Here is a 25,963-nt window from a genome sequence, read left to right as displayed (position 1 = left end):
TAGTGAGCTCAAACATCACACTGGAGATTATAATGACTGCTAGATTTTTAGATAGTACCAGTATTTGAAAATATAAAGGAATAGGAATTTAATCACATCTAGTCTTTCCATGCTGCCTGCTGCACCTTTGCTGAAACTGGTGACAGACATTTCAGGCTATGTTGTTAGTAAGTGGCTGGAAAGCAAAACTGTAAGAACAACTTCAAACGGTAGGTTTGAGGTACAAAGGGTAAGGAAACAATGGTTTCAACGTGCCAATAGCTCCTGTGCAAGAGCTCACCCATCTCTCCCCGATTTTCAACATGAACCTTCAATTTTGTGAGACTCTCTGCAAGTTGGCAATCCTAAACTGCATCTGTAAAAGTCCAGGCAGATATTAAAGGTATAACACAAACAGAATATATTTCCTCAACAGATGCTACCGAACCTGCTGAATATCTTGACCAAAAAAGCAGAGAAAAATTGCTTGGGTCCCTGTAGACTCATACATAAATTGTGAAAATGTGCATGCCCTTTCCTATGAACAACTGGTAAAAACGTAGCAATTTTGGTTTTAGAATAACCAGGTTCTGCAGTATTTATCCTATCTTTTAAATTGCAGTTAGCCCCAGTTCTTGAATTCCCTTTGCCAGAAATTCTGTGGTGTATCCACCTGTTCCAGCAACAAAAAAAAAGTGATTGCTGAGTAAGTTGCTGTTTAGAGAATTTATGTACGAATATTTAAAGAAAGTTGGGTACTTCACTATCACTAGATTCCTGACCTTGCTCTCTATTAACAAGTGTAATAAACAAGTACAACCAAACCAAATAACTGTTTTTCCTTTATTCAGGAACCTTGAAATCGTCAATGCTGCCCTCCAATGAACATCTCTGCAGAGACAAAGATGGTGGATTCAACCTGGAATAATTCTGGCTTTGTGGCTCAGCTATTCCTTGAAGAAAACTGGGCTCAGTTCCACAAAACATTATCACAACAAACAAACAGGATGAGTGAATATCTTTAGTGAGCAATCTACAAAAATGTTATTAGTATGAACAAAAACTATTCGTGAATAACATCCATTTAAATTGTTTTAATTACTTCATTGCAATTTGGATACAGAGCAAATAAAGAAATAGGTTATTTTATACTAGTACAGAATAGTATTCCTGACTAAAGAGTGGTCACTTCAAAACTAAAAGTTTTACTGTGTTTTAACAACTTGATAAAGATTAAACAAATTTCTTTTAAACAGAACTAATTGTTCCTTTAGTACAACAAAAATATACATAGAAAGGAAAAGTAGCAATAGAAACAAATATAAAACAAAACAAAACTTTATATAATACAAATGTTAACACCTGCTCAACAGGAAATCCACAGTATCCAAATTTGAATTCAAAAATGCACATTAGCATAATTACCAAAAGTAATTCTTTTAAAAAACATACAGTATAAACTACCATGTTTGACAAAATTCAAAGCAACAGTCATCCTGCTAAGTTTTTATTTTGACTTGATGTACTGCTGTTGAATAAACCAAGACTGGACTCATTTCTATAATTTCACTGTTTAGGTTCACCTTTAATTCTTTAAAAATGCAGATTATCCAAGTCTCAAAATGAAATCACCACATCAAGATTGAGCACTGATTTACAAACTGTTTTCATAGGGCAACCAATAGATAGCATTTACTATTGGGAGATGTTGTAGTCTGCTTTAATGAAGAAAATCAGGTATAATCAATTCACTCATATCTCAACTGGATTCTTCATGATCAGTGCCCAGACGGTTAGGTTAGATTTATTTAAGTTTAGAGGACACCATTCTTTAAATGAAGGTGCTTTTCAAGTATTGACTCAAGCTAAACCATACAACCGGTAATGCGCAGGAACTGCGTAAAAGTTTGGTTGGGATGAATGGGGGAAACAAAATGCAGGGGACGAAAAAAAAGTGTCCTATATGAAAGACTTTATTGCCTGAAAATACACTTTGCTCCTCTTAGAAGGATGCCGAATGAACTAAGTGACCATTAAAACTGACACCTTGTTCATTAAAACTAGACCCATACTGAAGTGTAAAAGGATACGGTAAAGATCTGTCTGATTGGATTGCAAAGCAATGTGCACACCATGTAAGAAACTGCATTAAAATTTAACTTAATTTGAAATAGCATTAAAAAACTTGTAATTTAAAAATGTGAATAAAAGTTTATTGAAATCTCTGGAAAATAGCCATTAAAAACCATAACAATTTCCCTTATGTATTAACACCCTGCAAAACTGCACAGAGAAACCTATCCTGAAAGTAAAACATTTGATGGGATGGGACATGGGGAAGTGGTGAAGGGGAAATTCTCACTCTACAGCGAGTGTAAGAAATAGACAAGCATCCTATCTTAAAATCACATTATGTGCAAAATATTTCTACGATGCAGGGTGTGGTTTAGCAGATGTAATTAGGGCACAAACTATTGCTGGTTGCAGCCCCAGATATTTCTTGGATCTTCAACTATCTTAAACTAACCCTAGCTGCAAATACAGTAGAGACTGGTCTTTGTCAGATCACACTTATGGAAAGTTCTTGCACCCATTAAAAAAAACTCAGACCTCTGTATTATAAAGTGACTTCGCCTTCTTCAACACAGCATTATCTCAATCTATCCAACCTATCCTTAATAATGGACTTTCATATAAACTCTTGCCTTCACACTTGCAAACTGCCAAAGCATTGTTCAAATATTGAAATTAAACAAATCAAAAAATGTTACAAAGCTGCACAGCTTTAGATTTTCTTAGTGTGCGTTTAACTTGAATAACCATCAAGGTTATATGTTTATGTGCATGAGAAATGACCCAACAGCTATGGGGAGGAAAGGTACTTATGGTATTGCTTAGACCTTTAAGGTCTCAAACGATATATCAATATTTCAAGCTTGCACACAAGATGGCAAATTGTCAGTTAATTTTACATCGATGAAGCTGCAAGAGTCTCATACCACATGTTCAGACCAATGTGCCTTATTTTTCATATTTTAAATACATTTTACTTTTCATTATAGACCATGTTAAAGAATTCAAAAGATCCAATTGTTCAAAACGAACTGACTGGCAATGTCGTTACCTGCTACGAAAAAGTTCTCTACCTGATAGTAGACAAGGAATAATCTAAATTTCCTTTCATGGGAGTTAACAAGTTCATCATTCATTTAAATAGTTCTTTACAAAGCTCAAAAATTATTTGAACGTAATCCTCAAACTCAATACTATCACATTAACAAGTAAAGCAACTTAAGGACTTACACTCTTAAATCTGAATCAGTCATTCAAAAAAAAAATCAGTGATAAGAGGTGATCCATATGGAGAGAGAAGTAACTGAATCAACAATGAAAACTGGCTAGGTGCATATTCTTTTAATAAACCAGAAGTGTTAAAGACAATGAATGCGAGGAAAGAGAGGGATCAAAAGTAAAAGAACAAAGTTCTAAGAGCTGGCTGAACAGTGCGAGGTAATTGTGTACCAGATTTAAAGTCTCAAAGGGATGTGTAACATCAAGTTGTTTTTTCCTCTCCCCTCCAAGGAGGTAGGTGGAGGAGGTGTGGGAATGAAAGGAGGCAAGAGGAAGAGGACAGAACATTTTATACACCATCACCATTTTAACATTTACAAAATTAATTGACTAATTAAATAAATCAAGCATGATTCCAAGAAATCCTTGGAATTTTTAGTGTTCTGCTAGCACGTTGGTGAAACTCAATTTTAAATTTCAACTCAAACAATATTTTGCTCAATATTATTTAAGTCAGAAAACATAGCTAACAGCTCTAATTCATTAATAAATACTGGCTGGCTCTATGCAATTTTTCTAACATTTCAATCTTTTAAAAAGGAAAATATAATTAAATTGGTGATGCAAAGTGGCTGTGCAATTCAGCCACGAAGCTGGGCAATATGCTCATTACATGTTATGGGGTACACCAACTCCTGTTCAGGCTACAAATAATAAACATTATTCAAAATGTGTAACTGCAGTCACTGTTTACATATTTGACAATTTAATTAAAAAATGATTTGAATAGAACCCAATCTGACACAAATGATACAACAGGAATTAAAGATTAAAAAAAAAAAAAACATCAGTGGACAATGCTGAAGCTTAATTTATCATTGACTGCTTTACTTAAAGGGAATCCTCATTGTTGCTCTTTACAACTTTGTTCCTGCCTTTTCGCCCAAAAGAAAATTGCAACAAAATCCAGTTTCCATGGCAAAGAACAGAGAATAAATTCATTCTATGACAATTCAACATTACTGATTTTCATAAATAACTATTACGACACTGTTGTCCTGAAGCATATTTAAGATAGGCACAAGCATCTACTGGCTTTGCATTTAAGTACTGATGTGGCATTTTATGTAGTTCTATACACTGGACCCGTAATATAAACACATCTTGAATAAATTGCCTCAAGTAAATCTAAAGAAACACAAAGCAGGGAAAGATGTCTTTTTTTTTAAACAACCATTTATAAAACGGCTGCATCAACTTGGATTGGTTTTGCTGTTTTGTGTCCATCTTCTCTTAGTCAGATTTGGAACCACGTGCTGAGCATTACATTCCACAACATGCACTCATGAAGCAGTCAAATGGGCTAGCACCAATTACACAAGCACGGTGCTTAGAAGTATATAGAACTGCATTCTTTTGCCTACTGCATCTTCTGAATCAAACAAACATTCTATTGGTTACATGTAAACAGCTGTATTATAACAATGCAATTCAGCACATTGAGATAGTAACATTAATACCCAGGTTCCCATGATCTGCAAAAAGATGAGCAATTGAAGTATCAAAAACTAAACAATCACTGTTCATGATTGCTGCTGCAACTCCATCGTGGATAGACCTTGGAGTGGCCTCCCATGTGAGGCGTCTACGGTTACCATTTAATTCCAGTCGGTAGGCAAAGTTTTCCGCTTGCTTTCGCGTGCCTATCAGAAGAACAATAGCAAAAAATTGTTGGTGGCCTTCATACTTCTCTTGTTTCTCTAACACCAGCATGAAGTGGTGACCAAAGCAGGACTGCATCATAACCCAATCCACAGCACCAGGAAGGTTGATGTCAGTTGCCAAAAATACTATGTCCTCCCCTTGAAGCGTCGTAATGCTTTTATGCGCATGCATGAGATGAGGCATGACTGCCTCCAACGATCCTTGCCACTTGCAGGAGGCTCCTGGGCACGGGCACATGTATGGGCGAAATTCACACACCTCTTCATGCTCTGGCTTTTCCGTGTGGTGCAATGACAAGAGACATCCAGCCGAGGCATACTACATTGGAGGAAGTGTTGCCGTTTGATAGCAGAGATGATGGGGAGGAAAAAAAATCAATTAGTAAAATAATACAATAAATATTCAAAAGATGCATTCCAAACAATCAAAATGTCATTTTTAACTCCTGCTTAAAATACTACTTTTAAATGAAAAGAGCGGTCAGTTAAGTAGTACACTGAAAATGGACAAAGTTAGGCAACTACAGAGGCAAACCACCCACAAAGACTGAGTCAAACTGAAATGTGAATATTTGCCATCTAAAAAAATGGACGGCACTAAAGATTTCTTACCCATCCTGATGAATCCAACTTTCCAAGACCGTAAAAATATATTCAGGAACTTATTCTGCACAAATCTTAATTGTAACAGCAATCAACAGCAAGAAAGACTCAACAAGAAACAAAGCAAAAAGAACTCCCAACATTTATTTGTCAAAACAAAGGCTACTGAGAGTGTAAGTAAAGAAAGAGATGCAAGCAGAAGTCACACCATGTTTTAAAAAAAAAAGAAAAATCGAAACCATAATTATAATCTAATATCTCCATCTGCTCGATTTAAGGTTATTTGTTTAAAGTTCATGTACAAATGAAAACCACATTTGTACAACATAAGAAAATGCAATGCTTTAAAACCTTATTTCTGCAAAAAGATACACCAGACTATGGGTTGTTAAAGCAAAAATTTCTGTATCTGCAAATAAATCTGGAAATATTATGGAAATAACTGCACCCATGCGAAGTCACTTTGAGTCACTAATTGTGACTCAAAGTAAACTAACTTTTAATGAAGATGAAGCTTCTCACATAAGTTGGTATCTCATGCCCATCTGTTATGGATGAAACTGGAAGAGAGTTTGAATGCCACTCAACCAAAGGGAACAAATCCTAATGAAGCCCCCACCTGATTCATACACAGATTTTTTGTAATCAATTTACACACAGCAAGTTCCGGCAGACAGTTTGAGAAAGTGTCTGGATAATCCATTTTAGAAAGGGAGAAGTACGTATGGGCCAGACCCCCAGGATGAATTTCCACTTTCTACCAGTGAGGCACACTGGGCTATAATCAGCAGGTTAAAAAGGAACCACCTTTATTCAGCCATTCCGCAAGCCCCAAATGTATAGAAACACTCAAGTGCAGAATGTCTCAAATCATCTACTCCATGATGTCAAATCTATGTAAAGATTACCATAAAAGCCTAAACAACTTTGGGAGAAGGCTCCACTCTCAGCTTATCCCCTGCAAGTAAACTGCCATTGAGAGATCTAAATCACCACTGGGACCTACTGCAGGAAGGGAAATTAGATCATTTGGTCTGTTACATCCAGATTAGGTGATTGCAGGCAGACTAGGACTCTGGGGGTAGGCAGAATACAGTTTAGTTTGACCTGTTATACTGTTTTATCCTATTTAAAAGATGGTAACACCAATGGTACAATATTTCCTCAGCAATCCACAGGAATGCAAGACTTGATCTTGTGATCAAATAGTTTAGTTCAGATAGTTTTTTTTAACATAGTGTTACAGTAGTCATGTCTAAAAAAAATCAAAGTGGAAAATGTCCTCTTAATCGATTAGGTTAAGCACATTATATTCAGGTGGCTTCTGAATAAAATCAATTTTAACTGCAATACAATTGATTGTAAAATTATGAATCATTCAGACACTAGAACATCAAATAAATATGGTTAAGATGCTTTTGGGAACTAGGGTATATGCCACTGATTTTACTACTGGAGAGATTCAGCACAAAATTTTAAAGATGGTTGAAAATATATTTGCTCATCTGTTTTAAGATGTTGGAAGATCAAGCTCATACCTGGAAGGTACAAAAATTCTGCCTGTGCATCAGGGTCCAACATTTATAAACCCAGTGTTAATGTACATTTTACAGATGTGCAAATCAATCCCACGAAAGACTAGCTTGAGCAGAGGGGATGTTGGCGAATCTGGCAAGGCACACTATTTTGCACTTGCACAAGATCCTGACCAGACCTCACTGAGAATACTACTTTGATTTGGCCTCATCACATGGTTCAGAGGATGGTTGAGGATTTGGGACAAGTGTAGAGAAGACCCTCCAGAGTAATTCCTAGGATAAGGCATCAGAGTTTAAAATAAATAGACGTGAGACAGAGGGTTCTAATAAGGAAGACTAACTCGTTGATTTTTTTTGTTTTAATTAAATAGATTAGAGAACTCAAATCACAATTTCAAGTTGATCCAGGCAAGACACAAGGTGGTTCTTTTGCCAGAGATGAATGAACTTTTGAAACAGATTACTATCGTGTACAGTGGATGCTGGCTCAGTAAATTCCTTCAAGCAGAGCTGGACAAAGTTCATATTTTCATATCTCTTTATGACAAAGGAGACCAGTTATTCTATTAAATCTGTGACTCAAAGCAAGCCGACTCCCCCATTTATTTCCCTGTAACCTATTTTTCACATGCACTTCCCAGCCATCCACATTATGGGTAATTTATAACAGCTAATTGCAAACCATGGGGTCAATAGACAATAGACCATAGACAATAGGTGCAGGAGTAGGCCATTCGGCCCTTCGAGCCAGCACCGCCAATCACCGTTATCATGGCTGATCATGCACAATCAGTACCCCGTTCTTGCCTTCTCCCCATATCCCTTGACTCCGCTGTCATTGAGCTCTATCTAACTCTCTCTTGAAAACATCCAGAGAATTGGCCTCCACTGCCTTCTGAGGCAGAGAATTCCACAGCTTCACAACTCTGTGAAAAAGTTTTTCCTCATCTCCGTTCTAAATGGCCTACCCCTTATTCGTAAACTGTGGCCCCTGGTTCAGGACTCCCCCAACATCGGGAACATGTTTCCTGCCTGTAGTGTGTCCAATCCCTTAATAATCTTATATGCTTCAATAAGATTCCCTCGCATCCTTCTAAATTCCAGAGTATACAGGCCCAGTCGCTCCAGTCTTTCAACATACGACAGTCCCGCCATTCCGGGAATGAACCTACGTTGCACTCCCTCAATAGCAAGACTGTCCTTCCTCAAGTTTGGAGACCAAAACTGCACACAATACTCCAGGTGTGGTCTCACTCGGGCCCTGTACAACTGCACAAGGACCTCTTTGCTCCTATACTCAACTCCTCGTCATGAAAGCTAACATTCCATTGGCTTTCTTCATTGCCTGCTGTACCTGCATGCTTGCTTTCAGTGACTGATGCACTAGGACACCCAGATCTCATTGTATTTCCCCTTTTCCTAATTTAACACCATTCAGATAATAATCTGCCTTCCTGTTCTTACCACCAAAGTGGATAACCTCACATTTATCCAGATTAAACTGCATCTGCCCACTTACGCAACCTGTCCAAATCACCCTGCAACCTCATAGCATCTTCTTCACAGTTCACACTGCCACCCAGCTTTGTGTCATCTGCAAATTTGCTAATGTTACTTTTCATCCCTTCATCCAAGTCATTAATGTATATTGTAAATAGTTGTGGTCCCTACACCGAGCCTTGCGGTACCCCACTAGTCACTGCCTGCCATTCTGAAAGGGACCCATTTATCCCTACTCTTTGTTTCCTGTCTGCCAACCAATTTTCTATCCATGTCAGTACCATGAGTTCTAATTTTGCCCACTAATCCCCTCTGTGGGATCTTGAAGGCTTTTTAAAAGTCTAGGTACACTATATCCACTGGTTCTCCCCTGTCCATTTTCCTAGTTACATCCTCAAAAAATTCCAGAAGAATAGTCAAGCATGATTTCCCCTTCGTAAATCCATGCTGACTCGGAACGATCCTATTACTGTCCTTGGAAAGTGGTTGGAAATTGGAGAACTCCGGAAGAACAGGCAAACACAATACAGACAGCAGAGATCAGAACTTAACATGGAACAAAAATAAAAAAAGCTGAAAGATTCAGCTGGTTGAGCAGCATCTGTGGAGGGAAAGGAATAGTTGACATTGGAGAGGGATGGTAACTGGTATAAAGATGCAAGGAGCGAGATAAGGGCTGGCAGATAGGTGGATCAAGGAGGGGTAAATTTATGGATAGTTCCCTTAAATCTCACCTGTCACCCTAAATTTCCACATCCAGCATATCCTTTGACTTTTCTGCCAGCCTCAAAGGAATACAACTCATCATATGTTCTCACCACCTCTTTCCAGCCCATGCAGGGGCAATTGTCTCCATGTCTCCATGGTCCACTCATTCCTCCCCACCAACTCCTCATTGATACTTTCCCTAGCAATTGTAAATCCAACATAAAGTGCTGGAGTAACTCAACGGGTCAAGCAGCATTTTAAGTACATGAATAGGTGACGTATTGGGTCGGGCTCCTTCTTCAGAGTGTGACTTCTGAAGAGTGGTCCTAACCAGAAATGTCACCTATCGTGGGTGGGTTTTCTCCGGGTGCTCCGATTTCCTCCCGCACTCCAAAGATGTACAGGTTGGTAGGTTAATTGGCATGGTAAAAATTGTAAATCATCCCTAGTGTGTGTAGGATAGTGCTAGTGTGCTAGGATCGCTGGTCGGCGCAGACTCAGAGAGTTGTGAATCTGTGGAATTCTCTGCCTCAGAAGGCAGTGGAGGCCAATTCTCTGAATGCATTCAAGAGAGAGCTAGATAGAGCTCTTAAGGATAGCGGAGTCAGGGGGTATGGGGAGAAGGCAGGAACAGGGTACTGATTGAGAATGATCAGCCATGATCACATTGAATGGCAGTGCTGGCTCGAAGGGCCAAATGGCCTCCTCCTGCACCTATTGTCTATTGACTCGGTGGGTCAAAGGGCCAGTTTCCTTCCGCATTGTATCTCTAAACGAAACTGCCCATGTTCTCCAGAAATGTTGTTGACCCACTGAGTTAATCTAGAACTTTGTATTTTTATGTAAACGAGCATCAGCAGTTCCTCATTTCTACTCTTTAATTCTAAGTACAACACTTGTTCCAACACCTCTGTCACCATCATCCAGGAAGCTAAACAACTCTAAACGAGGAAAAGATTCATTAACACTGATCAAATATCATCCACTGCTCTCGGTGTGGTCTCTTCTACATCGGCGAGACAAAGTGCAGACCAGGCAACCGATTTACAGAGCACCGGTGTTCTGCCCACAATGGCAACCCCAAGCTTCCAGTTACATGCTATCTCAACTCAGCTTTTCATTCCCACCCTGAATTATCCATCCTCAGCCTTCTCTACTGCCCGGGTGAAGCCAAGCACAAACTAGAACACCACCTCATTTTCCACCTGGGAATCTACAATCAAAACGGTATGAACATTGTATTTGCCAATTTCAGGTAACCCTTCTCTCTTTTGCTCATCCACAATGGTTCTTCCATTTTTGCCCCCATCCCCTTCATGGTTCCACCCACATACTTCACCCACATGATCTGCTAAATTCCAGTGAATTAACAAGGGGAATTTCCACAAAACATTTTCTCCCAAACTCGCCAGATTTTTAAATACACTTTTTAGTTGCCTCTTTACTTGTCCACACTTGTGTTAGATTCTTCTCTTCAGCATACGGTTTTGAAATCTAATAATCTGCTTTAAAACCCAATTAATACCTTAATAATATAATTATTCTCAAAATTTGTCAAATGTGCACGTTGAAGCATTCTTCCAGCTTTGTAAGAAAATGCATTTCACTTGAAATTTGTACAGTGATAAAGAATAAAGTGTTTAGAAAAATATCAAACCTCAATGCAGGAAATATTTATAAAAAGCTACGGTACGAAGACTTAATTTCACATTACCAAAACTGACAAATGGTGAGACAAACGCTTATTTCAAGACGTGCAAGTTCTAAGTAGCCATTCAGATTCCTATTAATTTCTTCACTAAGAAACAAAGTCTGATCATCAAAAGTAAAACTTTAAAACCATTTGTTGCATACAAGTTAATCATAATTTTCTGAAAGCATATTTTTACCATCATCAGAAAAATGTCAATTCTGAATCTAAATGTTTTTTGTCCCACTACCCTGACAACTACTATCTGCAATTGTTTTGCAGACTAAGAGCATAATATAAATGGAAACAATGAATAAAACCCACCATCGGACCAAATATCTCATTCAAAAAATATCTTCATTATTTATTTCTGAAAAGCAAAGACAATCATTACCTATTTGGTAATAGGTCTGACCTTTCTGTCATGGGCCTCCTCCAGTGCCATAGTGAGGCCCACCGGAAATTGGAGGAACAGCACCTCATATTTCGCCTGGGCAGCTTGCAGCCCAGTGGTATGAACATTGACTTCTCAAACTTTAGATAGCTCCTCTGTCCCTCTCTTCCCCTCCCCTTCCTAGATCTCCATCTATCTTCCTGTCTCCACCTATATCATTCCTTTGTCCCGCCCCCCTGACATCAGTCTGAAAAGGGTCTCGACCCAAAACTTCACCCATTCCTTCTCTCCTGAGATGCTGCCTGACCTGCTGAGTTACTCCAGCATTTTGTGAATAATTACCTATTTGGTAGTGTGTTCAATCTTCTATCGATCCTCTCTATACATTTGCAGTTTCAAAGTACAATGCTGTCAAGCTAGATAACCATATTAAAATAGTCATTTATTTCAAGAGGAGCAGCACTGTTCGAATTCTAAACAGCAATAGTGCACATTAAGGCTGCAAGCACTATTCACCAAACTATCTGTGCATGTGTCACTAATTAAAGATTAGTTAGAGCAGGGCAGCAAGAGTGCATTAAAAGAGTTACCTGGCAAGATACTAACTATTTATGTTGCTCAAAAATCTCCATAGCACTAGGAAATGATTGTAAATGCCAACCAGAAAATATTTTGCATGCAAGACAAAACAATTAGGCAGTCAAATAATTAAGGAATAAAGAAATTTCAAATGAAACAATAGGACATTAAAAACAGTATGTTTATCAATGCATCAAGGTTGAAAAATTTGGTTGGAGTTATGGGAATAGAAACTATTCCATGCAAAATCTTCCATAGCCCCATCACAACTGAGTTGCCCCCAACTTTCCCAGCCACATCATTTTGGAAGCGCAGGAATATAGCCAAATCTAATCGACCTTGACCTGGCAATGTCTAGGACTATAGGATACACACTTCTCTTTTAGCTGGTGCTGAAGTGAGCAAAATTAGTGATATGGAGGTTGGGGAAGGGGTGAAGGAAAGAGAATTGGAAAAGCAGGTCTCCCCGTAGCACAGCTGTAGAGTTGCTGCTTTACAGCGAATGCAGCGCCGGAGACTCAGGTTCGATCCTGACTACGGGTGCTGCACTGTAAGGAGTTTGTACGTTCTCCCCGTGACCTGCGTGGGTTTTCTCCGAGATCTTCGGTTTCCTCCCACACCCCAAAGACGTACAGGTATGTAGGTCAATTGACTGGGTAAATGTAAAAAATTGTCCCTAGTGGGTGTAGGATAGTGTTAATGTGCGGGGATCGCTGGGCGGCGCGGACTTGGTGGGCCGAAAAGGCCTGTTTCCGCGCTGTATATATATGATATGATATGATAGTGCAGTCAATGCTCTGTTTGATCTACAACCACTCGGCAACTTGTCCTCCACCTCCTCCTGTGCTTTCATTCCCCATAACCCACTCATTTCCTAATGCAAAGCTTTTTTCTTTGATGCATCCAAAAATATTGGTATTATATCACAGTTTACTGAGGTAATTAAAGCATCATTTTTATTTAAATGCATATTTAACAAAAAATTACTTGATAAGATTACAGGTACCTTAAATTCCTGTAATTCTATCGTTAGAACTGATGTCCTTGCATGGACCAGTGTAAATTCACTAAATGCCTTCATCCAACAGCGACTTAACATGAGGGATGCAAGTTTGGCTTTGCTCCGAAAATGGTGACACAAGTATTTGGCATACTTCATCAACGTGCAGAAAAGATTTACAAGGATATTGCTGGGACTCAAGGGCTTAAGGAGTTAATCAATATGCTGGGACTATTTTTCCTGGAATGCAGGAGGTTGAGGGTGACTTTAAATAGTAAAATAGAAAATCATGAGGTATAGATGAAATGGATGAAAAGGAACCCCTTCCTCCCTGGATAGGGGAGTCTAAAACTAGAGGGCATAAATTTAAGGGTCCCGAGGGACAACTTTTTTCTTGCAGAGGGAGGTGGAAATGTGGAACGAGCTGCCAGAGGAAGCTGCAGAGAGAATACAATTACAACTTTTAAAAATACATCTGCACAGATACATGGGTAGGTCAAATGAGAGGGATATAGGGCAAACATAAGCAAATAAGATTAGCTCAGATAGATGTTTGCTTTACACATACAAGTTGGGCCAAAGGGCCTGTTTATATGCTGTATAACGGACTCCCCATGACTCCCGTGTCTGACTAGATCAAGAGAATTACAATATAAACTGCTAGAAGAACAGCGGGTTGAGCTGCATCTGCAGGGGTGGGTGTGGAAAGGAACTGTCGACACTGAGTCGAGACCTTGCATTGAGATAGAGTGGAGAGGCTCAGTATAAAGAGCACGGGGAAGGATGAGAAAAGGTCAGTAAGTGATAAGCAGATGGACAGTTGAGTATGAGCAGATGGGGAAAGGTGGGTTGGACATAGGCAACAGAGGCAGGTGGGTGATAGGTAGAAGGAACAAGGAAATCTCATGTTCATTTATATTATACAACCTTTTTGAAGATACCAGGACACGTATTCACATTTAAGAAAGTTATATCCGTGAGAGTCAAAGTGACAGATATATTAGATGAGACCAAAAGCAGTTTTGAAATGCAGTCGCTTATTATTTGCATTGTACAAAATTGTCCCTCAAAGATAATGATACCTTTAGAAGTTTCATTACCAGTGTCAACATCTTAAGTTTAATCTTGATGCATAAGATGACACATAAGATAGCTTGCCTCATATCTTCAATGTTTTCAAAAAAGTTAAATGTAAAGTGCCAAAAAACTGGGTAGTTCCAGAACAATAATTTTATAGCGATTATAGCAGATGCACCACCTTCGACTTCACTGAACAGCAAAAATATGCGTCCTCTGTTCAACACCGTCCCAAGTAGAAGACATAAAATGCAAAAAGTGTAATAATTTGTCAATAATTAAATAAAAGCTTTATTAGATTAAAAATGCAGCCAAGGATCATTATATAAAGGTAGCTACAAACAGTACGTACAGCCGCTGAAACCGCTACTATGTTATCTACTATCTCTAATGATTTATTATTTTATTTGCTTGCAAAACCTTGCTATGTCCAAAAGCTGCTTTAAAATTCAGCACACTAGCAAGACACAGGCAAGGCATAACACAACATTCAGATTACAAGCTTTATTTTGCCCAAGAGTTGTACAACAATGAATAACCTTCTCCAAATCAGGTGTCAATCCACAAAGCTTACTGCTTACCAAAAAAACTGGGGGAAAAATGCTTCTGACCACACTTCATTTGTTAAACATTTAGTGTTCGGAATAGTTTAGATGAAAACCACTTCATTGCCAATTGTACGATAAGTGTACATTATTTAGAATATACTAAAAAAAACATTGTATTTCTTCAAATTTCCCCAATTTATTGTTCACAAAAAGTCTCCTCAATTTTAAACAGTTCCAACATTCAAACTACAATACAGAGAGGTGGTGTCTATTTTTCCTGTTTGCTCGTGTAATGGATTACATAAAAATTCCTTAGAAACATACTCCCATGCGAAATTGCTATATAAATTGGTCTCTGGGGGGAAAGCAATGCTTTTTTTAAAATGGTGTTTACTCCCAACTTACAAGACAGTTTTTTCAATAAGACAACTAAATTAGCCCAATTCAACCACTGTTTCAACTAGATAATTTAAACAGCACTATTATATTAAAAAAGGAAACTGCCAATTATAATTCTTTCAAAGCTTGCCAATTAGACTTTCTTTCACTGCTCATCACCATTAGGGAAGAACGATTACCCCAGTGTCTCCCTCAAACAGGGATCAGAAGCACACAAAAGGTTATCTTGTTAATATGTATTAGTCATTACCCTTTAATGACACTTCGTTAATAATGAAGATATTTCAGAGCATAAAATAATGTATTTTGTCCTCTAAAACATCCAACACTCAAGTAAAGCTTACTAATGTAACAAAAGGAAAAAAGCTGATTTTCTGGTTGACTCAAGGACTTACCAGATGCCTGTGCTCTGGATGCACTTTACAAACATGTCGTGCTGAGGATGACAGTGATCGCCTTGTTTTGTTGAACTGACATTGTAAATGCATAAGATCCAGCAAAAGATTGAAACACTGAGCAAAGCAAAACATCACAACCATTTAAGTATCAAGATTGCTAAAAACACTGACCACTGAATCACTACACTAAAATATTCACAATTCTTTCTCCAATGGCATTACTGTACTTTTGCTTTTTCTCCCTGTATTAAACTACAGATTGGAATATATCTGCAGCGGCAAGGCAACCAATCGAGAATAGAATATGACGCAGTCATGTGATCCTTCAAGGGAAAAACCATCCAATTAATCCTCCCATCTTAAAAGTGATGTTTAGAACACCCTGGAGAATTCACTGTTGAATCCTGACTTCGGAGATTAATCACACATGAACAGGCTCCAATTCAAGTGGATTTCTACTGATATACTGTTATTGGTACAAAGAATAACTTTGACTAGCTACAACCACAAAATAACATTTGACTTGTTAATTGTGTACACCTGTAGGCGCTTGTACACAATGCTATGAAAAAACGCAGATCAGATGCAAAATTAAATTGTTAAAGTGGAAGCGGCAACATTCTGAAATGCTGCAAGGATTCTGCACGAAGCATATTAAACAAGATTGATAAACTGCAGTTGCAATTGACCAGGAAGAATTAGACTATGGTATTAAGAGAGATCAGGCAAAAAAGTGAAAGGACTGGGCTCCAAATAATACAAGGTGTTCAGAAAAGACAGGAAAAGGGTGGAAGCACAGGAAACTTAATTAAGGGAAATATTACAGGTCCGTAAAGGAAGATGGCCATAATCTATTTGATTAGTGTTATTAAACAGAGAAGCCGTGGGAGCATTCTGTGGATCACCGACCAGTGAGTCGGAAACTGAAGGGCAAATCTGCTGGAAAGTTACAGAGATCGAAGTACAGTATAGACAGCGGTTAAAACACAATAAATGTTAAGAGCAAAGAGGGAGAGATTTCCGAAGTACATTCATGGGAATTACTTTTAAATCAGTATGTTTCTAGCCCAATATAGAAAGGACATTGGTAGACTTGTTCCTGACCACGAGGTATGCCAAATGGGGAAAACAATCATAGCTTCATGTTTAGAAAAGCTAAGGAAAAGGTTATTGACCATACCAAGTAAATAATAGTCAACCAGACAAAAGCAAATATCTGGCATTTCCTTGCCACACAAGCAACATCTATTTGGCCCATCAAATCCACCCTGGTTCTCAGATCATCAATCCTATTCTCCCACATTTCTCTGCAATCTGTTTTCTCGTATTACCATTAACCACCCCAAATTCCCAACCATCTGCACTGGTGGTAATTTTACAGAAGCCAATTAAGCAACTGGTATGGGATGTGGGAGGAGGCTACAACACTTGGGTAAAACCATGAAGTAAAAGGTTACTGGAGCTGTGGGTCAGCTGCACTATCTGCTGCACTGTGCCTTTATGTGCCACTGTGCACCCCCCAATTTGGCACAGGTTAAATTACAATCAAAGTTTGGCAGCAGAACTGTAACGGAACAAAAGGCCTAATGTGGAAATGATTCACATATAGTCAATGTACATTCCTCAGGTTAAAGGTTAGTGAAATTAAGTCAGTACTCTCCTGAATGACTAAAACAATCAAGAGTAAAATACAAGAGAAAACAAGGACAAATGGAAAAATGTCACCATGACAAAGTGAAAACCAGACATACCTTTAAATGTCAAGAGGGGGAAATAAAACAAAAGGAAATTAAAGAATCAGGAACAGCACAAGACCAACAGTATGAAAGATAATCTAAACAAAAAAAGCAAGCAGTAAAAAGATTACAAGACCAGAGGTCAATCAAACACCAAAAAAGAAATCTATTCTTGGATGCAGAAGGCAAGGCTAAGATACCACGTAAATATTTTATCAAGGTTGAGCTGGAGTTTCAAAGGAAGATGTGGTTAATGCAGAGGAAGCACAGGTGCTGCTCAACTTATGATGTGGTTACGTTCCAATAAACCCATCGTAAACCGAAAATATTGTAAGTCGAAATGTATTTAATACACCTGATCATGTGGCCGGAAGCGAGCTGCGACTTCCTGCCGTTGCCCAGCTTTTGCACCATGGTAAAATCGAAATATCGGAAGTCGAAGCGTCGTACGTCGGGGAGCATCTGTACTAGAAAGATTGGCTGTACTTAATTTGCTTTGGTCACCTGGTTGAGATGAATACATCTTCTACATTCAAGGGAAAGGAGGAAGATATTGTCATTGGCCCACCCATAATACTTCCAATAACCTAATAACTGCAAAAATTACAACCTTGCCTAAAGTAGGGTTTAGGCACTTCATGCCAGTCATTTTAACTGCGACATTAGGTAAAAATGTTAAGGAACAGAGTTAGTAGCAATTTCGACAAGTTGGAATAATTAGGACAAATCAGCAAGAATTTCATAAAGCCAAGCTGTGTTTTTCATGATTCAATGTTTTGATGAACTAACACTAAGGAACACTGATAAGGTGCCACACATAAGGATTGTCATCAAAAGTGAAGCTCATCGAATTAAAGAGGCAGTAGTAGCGCAAATAGAACATCGGCCATGTGACATGAGGCACTGAAAGTGAGATTGTTTTCTTAACTGAATGGCACAGGGAAGTTCCATCACTTTTTTGAACAGTAGATTTGAATGCATAGGTCACAATTTCCAAATTTTATCTGTCACATAACAGACTTTCCCCCCGGCCATGTTTAGATGTCTATTACTCTCCAGCAGTTCGTTGCATTTCAAGCCATTTCATGTGGATTGAATTTCATGTGGATTCATGTGGATTGATCAGTGAAATTACGAGGCAGGTTAAAAAAAGTGGATAAAAGTACATACGAGATTCATAGCTTTATATAAGGGATACAAATCACTTGCAAAGTCGTGTGCTTTCAAATATTCGTATTTTCTCCACATGGTAAGATTTGATAATGTTTAGCTGCTCCTACCTCCAAGGTGGATGTATTTTGGAAGGAACTAGTATCAAACCACATATTTAATTTTTTTCTTCAACTATACAGAATCAACTAACAACTCAACACTAATAACATTTTTATTAGTTCCAATACGTTCCAATAGTTTTAAACCAAATAGGCCCATTCAATGTTTCATTCATGTCATACACACAAGATCCATCAGAGGTACAAGAAACTGCAGATGCTGGTATCTTGAGCATAAAACAAAGCATTGGAGGAACTTAGCGAGTCAGCTAGCACTTGTTGGGGGAAGGGGGGAATGGATTGACAACATTTTAGGTCGGGACCCTTCTTCAGATACTGTCTGACCCGCTGAGTTCCTCCAGGGCATTGTTTTGTTTTTTTAAACACCCAGGATCCATGAACGTCCAAATCATTTAAATTTTGACAATGGCTGAATACTTGTGCACCAAGGTCTCAGTAAAGGCAAGATGAATGTTAGCATTAAAAAGTAATGCTAGGTTATATATAAGAATCTCATTATGCTCACATTCAATGTGCTGATATGCAGTTAATTATCACCTATATTAATCCCCCCAGAATCTCCAAAATGTTTTCTAATATCATTTTGCGTAACACTAGATGCTTTTACAGCCTAGGTCCAAGCATAGACAAGAGTGTTAAATTTCAGATACAAAAAAATAATTGTCCTCAATCTCTTGGCATTATTTGATCACGGGACAGGTGTGAAAGAGTATTAAGATGGGATGCTTGGCCATTATGCTTTTGGGGCTTCTATATTGTTGAAGGCGAAGGACTGCTTTGCTCATAAGGATGTGTCTGGTAGCTGAAACTTACAATCCCTGGAAACCACAGGAATAATAAAATGTTAGAATGAATGAACAGGATGAGCCTGAACTTTGGGTCCTGAATAGCTGATGTTTGCAAAGTTGTACCAGTCAGGATGAGACTATGCAATTCTTAAAGTCTCTCGAGCAGTGCATCCTGGTATCCCTGGGAAAGATGTCTGAGAAAGATGATGGACAATGCTCTTGTTAAGATTATGATGTGGTTAACTGTTGACTATTTGTGGGAGTGTGAAAACAGGACCTTCTGTGGTATGATAAGGGTCCTTACCTTCGACTAATGACTTATTGTGTAAAATAGTTTATGACTTTAGGGAGACAAGTATATTGTGTTCTAATACAATGTGATTGATTTGAAGGAAATGTTGTGATAAACATTCTTGCTGCAAATTCTGTATAAAAATGCTGCGAAAATGCTGTATCTTTGAGTGGAAGCAAGGGGAGTGCTGAGTATGGTCATATACCCTTAGCACTGATCCCCCCACTCCCGTCTGACGACAATTAAAGCTTTGCTTGGTTTACCTTTAACTGTTTATTTTGTTGTCTGGTTTAAGAAACGAACTTTTAACAGGTGAAGTGAATAACATTGGTTATCTTGCTACAATGGCGCCTATCAAGGGGTGGGATATATTAGGCTGCAAGTGAACAGTCAGTTCTTGAAGTTGATGTGTTGGATGCAGAAGAAATGGGCAGGAGTAAACACCTGAGCAACTTTGACAAGGGCCAAATTGTTATGACCAGACGACTGGGTCAGAGCATCACTAAAACGGCAAGGCTTGTGCAGTGTTCCCGGTCAGCAGTGGTGAGTACCTACCGATAGTGGTCCGAGGAGGGACAAACCACAAACCGGCGACAGGGTGTTGGGTGCCTAAGGCTCATCGATGCGAGGGCAATGAAGGTTATCCCGTCTGGTCCGAGCCGACAGGTCTACTGTGGCACAAGTCACAGAAAATTTTAATGGTGGTCAAGGGAGGAATGTGTCACAATGCACAGTGCATCACACCCTGCTGCGTATGGGGCTGCATTGCCGCAGACTGGTCAGAGTGCCCATGATGCCCCTGTCCACCGTCGAAAGTGCCTACACTGGGCATGCGAGCGTCGGAACTGGACCTTGGAGGAGTGGAAGGTCACCTGGTCCGATGAGTCCCGTTTTCTTTTAGGTCACATGGATGGCCATGTATGTGTGCGCCGTTTACCCAAGGAAGTGATGGCACCAGGATGCACTGTGGGAAGACGACAAGCGAGGGAGTGTGAAGCTCTGGGCAATGTTCTGCTGGGAAACCCTTGGTCCGGCCATTCATGTGGACGTCAATTTGACACGTGTCACCTACCTAAACATCGTTGCAGACCAGGTACTCCCCTTCATGGCAATGGTATTCCCTGATTGCAGTGGCCTCCTTCAGCAGGACAATGTGCCCTGCCACACTGCACAGGTTGTTTGGGAATGGTTTGAGGAACATGAAGTGTTCATGGTGTTGCCCTGGCCTCCAAATTCTCCAGATCTCAATCCGATTCAGCATCTGTGGGATGTGCTGGATCGACAAGTCCGATCCACGGCGGCTCCACCACGCAACTTACAGGACTTGAAGGATACGCTGCCAATGTTTTGGTGCTAGATACCAAAGGACACCTTCAGGGGTCTTGTAAAGTCCATACCTCGGCGGGTCGGCGCTGTTTTGGCAGCACACGGAGGACCAGCAGCATATTAGGTAGGTGGTCATAATGTTTTGGCTCATCAGTGTATATCCCAAAAAGAAGTTGGTTATGGTTGCTCAGAGTCATGAACCACTGCTGTAGGCATTTCAGGGAATTGCCTTTGGCCCACACATTTTCAGCTGCTTCATCAATGACCTTCCCTCTGTCACAAGGTCAAAGTGGGAAAGTTTGTCATAGATTTCAAAGTTTAATTTATAACAGTGATGATAGTTAACCTTAAACAAACATTGCAAACTCATCCCTGAAATGCCTTTTCAGATGCAGCATGCACATAGAACTGTTAATATACTATGCACTTCAGGAGCAGTATTCTAAACCAAATGCCAAAATAGTTGAGAGCATATGCTAACTCCATTGAAAAATCCTCCATGCTGTCAATACTAATGGCATTTCAGAGTTAATTTTACATTAAACTACAGTGAGGAAGATGTACTGTCTTGCAATGATGCAGAGCATGAGTATCACCTTTCCCTGTGATAGATTATAAATTCCATTATCTTATGAATTTTGCATTGCCATCTTCCAAAAGCCTTTTAGCATTAATGCATCAACTGCAGGTCATACATTACACCGTTGCCAAGCACGAGAAAAAAGGCTAGCTGTCACAATGTTTTACTGAAATTTAGCACTTTGCTTTTATGCCACTCATAAGAGTATGGACCATTAAATAAATGTATTACTCTGTTGTCACTTGCATTATTTATTCCATGTGGGAATTGGGAGTACTTCACTACAGCGCATTCAATCCACTACCACCTCTATTTCAATACCCTGAAACGGAAATGGTTTTTTAAAATCATCAATATTGGTCCAAATTTGATATTAAAAAAACCATTGGCTCTTTATTTGACACATTAAATGTGAGAATTATTAATTAAAGTCTGTTTCTTTAAAAAAAATGCATGAACTGTGACTCAATTTCTTCAGATTGACAAGAATCTTGAAATTAACACTGGAATTTAGAGATATAACATGGAAACAGGTGTTTCAGCCCACCGAGTCCATGCAATCAATCACCAGTTCATACTAGTTTTATGTTATCCCACTTTCTCATCCACTCAGTACTCATTAGGGGCAATTTTAGAGGCCAACAAACCCGCAAGTCTTTGGGATGTGGGAGGAAATTGTTGCACCTGGAGGAAACCCACATGGTCAATAGACAATAGGTGCAGGAGTAGGCCATTCAGCCCTTCGAGCCAGCACTGCCATTCAATGCGATCATGGCTGATCACTCTCAATCAGTACCCCGTTCCTGCCTTCTCCCCATACCCCCTCACTCCGCTATCCTTAAGAGCTCTATCCAGCTCTCTCTTGAAAGCATCCAACGAACTGGCCTCCACTGCCTTCTGAGGCAGAGAATTCCACACCTTCACCACTCTCTGACTGAAAAAGTTCTTCCTCATCTCCGTTCTAAATGGCCTACCCCTTATTCTTAAACTGTGGCCCCTTGTTCTGGACTCCCCCAACATTGGGAACATGTTTCCTGCCTCTAATGTGTCCAATCCCCTAATTATCTTATATGTTTCAATAAGATCCCCCCTCATCCTTCTAAATTCCAGTGTATACAAGCCCAATCGCTCCAGCCTTTCAACATACGACAGTCCCGCCATTCCGGGAATTAACCTAGTAAACCTACGCTGCACGCCCTCCTTAGCAAGAATATCCTTCCTCAAATTTGGAGACCAAAACTGCACACAGTACTCCTGGTGCGGTCTCACCAGGGCCCGGTACAACTGTAGAAGGACCTCTTTGTTCCTATACTCAACTCCTCTTGTTATGAAGGCCAACATTCCATTGGCTTTCTTCACTGCCTGCTGTACCTGCATGCTTCCTTTCATTGACTGATGCACTAGGACACCCAGATCTCGTTGAAATCCCCCTCCTCCTAACTTGACACCATTCAGATAATAATCTGCCTTTCTATTCTTACTTCCAAAGTGAATAACCTCACACTTATCTACATTAAACTGCATCTGCCATGTATCCGCCCACTCACACAACCTGTCCAAGTCACCCTGCAGCCTTATTGCATCTTCCTCACAATTCACACTACCCCCCAGCTTAGTATCATCTGCAAATTTGCTAATGGTACTTTTAATCCCTTCGTCTAAGTCATTAATGTATATCGTAAATAGCTGGGGTCCCAGCACCGAACCTTGCGGTACCCCACTGGTCACTGCCTGCCATTCCGAAAGGGCCCCATTTATCCCCACTCTTTGCTTTCTGTCTGTCAACCAATTTTCTATCCATGTCAGTACCCTACCCCCAATACCATGTGCCCTAATTTTGCCCACTAATCTCCTATGTGGGACCTTGTCGAAGGCTTTCTGAAAGTCGAGGTACACCACATCCACTGACTCTCCCCTGTCAATTTTCCTAGTTACATCCTCAAAAAATTCCAGTAGATTTGTCAAGCATGATTTCCCCTTCGTAAATCCATGCTGACTCGGACTGATCCCGTTACTGCTATCCAAATGCTCAGCAATTTCGTCTTTTATAATTGACTCCAGCATCTTCCCCACCACTGATGTCAGACTAACTGGTCTATAATTACCCGTTTTCTCTCTCCCTCCTTTCTTAAAAAGTGGGATAACATTTGCTATCCTCCAATCCACAGGAACTGATCCTGAATCTATAGAACATTGAAAAATGATCTCCAATGCTTCCACTATTTCTAGAGCCACCTCCTTAAGTACCCTGGGATGCAGACCATCAGGCCCTGGGGATTTATCAGCCTTCAGTCCCATCAGTCTACCCAAAACCATTTCCTGCCTAATGTGGATTTCCTTCAGTTCCTCCATCACCCTAGGTTCTCCGGCCCCTAGAACATTTGGGAGATTGTGTGTATCTTCCTCAGTGAAGACAGATCCAAAGTAATGGTTTAACTCGTCTGCCATTTCTTTGTTCCCCATAATAAATTCCCCTGTTTCTGTCTTCAAGGGACCCACATTTGCCTTGACTATTTTTTTCCTCTTCACGTACCTAAAAAAACTTTTGCTATCCTCCTTTATATTATTGGCTAGTTTACCCTCGTACCTCATCTTTTCTCCCCGTATTGCCTTTTTAGTTAACTTTTGTTGGTCATTGGAAGAACAAGCAAACTCCATGCAGACAGCACCCAGGGTCAGGATCAAACATCACCTCTTTCACCCAATTTTTATTATTTTTTAAATGAACCACTTGTAGGAGGGAAATTAATACGTCAATTGTCATTCAACCCAGAACTGAAGCACAGTCAATTGTCAAGAGCGTTTGTCATATACAACGGATATGAAACTGAACAATATTTTTACTTGCTGCACCTTGCAGGATACGTTAAAAGCAATTAAAAAACAATAAATTATCAGCTATTCCAAGTAAAAAGTGCAACAAGTTTTAAGTGCAAAAGCAGAAGTATGTAAATAGAGTAAACACAGTAATGTAAATTACATCATGGTTCAGTCGGGTTGAGGTAGGTTTGTGGTTAGAGTTGTGCAGGGTGGTACACCCTTCAAGAACATGAAGGTTGATGGCAAGAAGCTGTTCCTGAACCCAGCAGTAATGGCTCTTGGGCCCCTGTACATTCTTCCCACGGCAATGCTTCCTATAGATCTATTCAATGGTCAGGCAGTCAGTATTCGTGATGGACTGGGCAATGTCTGCCAGTTTCTATAGCTTCCATTCTTGAGCGTTTGAATTTTTGCACCAGGTAGTAATCCAACAAGTCAGTATGCTCTCCATCATATACTTGAAGCTTGATTGGGTAATCAGCAACAAGCTCAATCTCCTCAAACTTTCAAGTAAATCAAGGCATTTTCTTGACTTCTCCACACTTGGGCTTTCTTTGTGTTTGCACTAATATGCTGGGCCCTGGACAGATGATCAGAAATGCAACACAGGAAATTGTCTTCAGTGCCATCCCACCAATGAAGCCAGGTGCATGGTCCGTCAGCTTTCCCTTCCTAGAGTCAACAACCAGATTCTTGGACTTGCTTACATCGAGTGTGAGATTGTTGTTGTGTATCACTCAGCAGATTACTGGTCCCCCTCCTCTACTCTGACTCGTCGTTACCCGCTATTCATCCCCAAAAAAGTCATTGTTGATGAATTTAAAGATGGCGTTGTAGCTATGTCTGCGTGGATTGTGGATGGACTGCTTGACCGAAACAGCACAAATTCAAAGGACAATAGTCCTAGGTATTCTCCACTACATTGCACCCACCCTGCTATTTCCAAGGATATTAGCAATTTAATACACAGAAAGTGAACAACCAAACAAAACTCAAGTACTTGAAAAACATTTAGCAAGAACATATTTAACGCGACTGAAACCTAAAGTAACCCATGTCGCGAGTTTCCAAATTAAATGTAAATATTACCATTTAGAACCAAGCTCAATGTCATAAACTGCCAAAATTAAGACAAATCATTACTGAACAATTAGCATGCAACTGCACTCCATCCTTGGAATCAAACAAAGCCAATTACATTACAAACAGAAACTGATTGCAATACTCAATATATTAAAATCCAAACATAATATTTTATTATTGAGCCTCTTTAGGAATTCCATTTTAATTGTGTAATTGTGAACAAATCATATTTCAGATTTATTCCAATTTATTTTGAGCACAAAACCTAGGTGTTCTTCAAATGGCACAAATTGAGTGGACTGTTCAGCTAACAGCCCAATAAACCAAGGGATTAACTTATTTCTGATAGAGACCAAAGACAATTATTAATCAGATTACAATAAAGTCTACATAAATTTCATGTATATATACTCTTCATTTTTTTTTAGTTTATCTCCCCAAATAAAGTCCAATCCCAAAATGTCCAATAACACTAAATAATTGTCTCTAGAGCCAAAGTATAGATCAGGCATGATTTAAGTTAATGAAATAAATGGCCTATTCCTATATTTTTAAACTCTTAAGAATGTAACATTTATTGACTGTTGAAAGACTGTCAGAATTCGGTTTAGTGGAAAA

At 39.4% G+C, this 25,963-nt stretch overlaps 1 protein-coding gene across 1 annotated transcript in view; it reads right to left on the bottom strand.

Annotated features, from left to right (window-relative positions):
- Nucleotides 1-1,289: 1,289 nt before the first annotated feature.
- Nucleotides 1,290-25,963, bottom strand: part of siah2l (seven in absentia homolog 2 (Drosophila)-like) — a 45,704-nt gene continuing 21,030 nt past the window's right edge. Inside the window, exon 2 of the mRNA XM_078412384.1 lies at nt 1,290-5,313. Coding sequence (XP_078268510.1) covers nt 4,762-5,313 — 552 coding nt within the window. The 3' untranslated portion in view covers nt 1,290-4,761. The remainder of the gene's footprint in view (nt 5,314-25,963) is intronic.

This window comes from Rhinoraja longicauda, chromosome 15 (assembly GCF_053455715.1).
Source record: "Rhinoraja longicauda isolate Sanriku21f chromosome 15, sRhiLon1.1, whole genome shotgun sequence".
NCBI lineage: Eukaryota > Metazoa > Chordata > Chondrichthyes > Rajiformes > Arhynchobatidae > Rhinoraja > Rhinoraja longicauda.
This window is presented reverse-complemented; position numbering and strand designations above follow the sequence as displayed.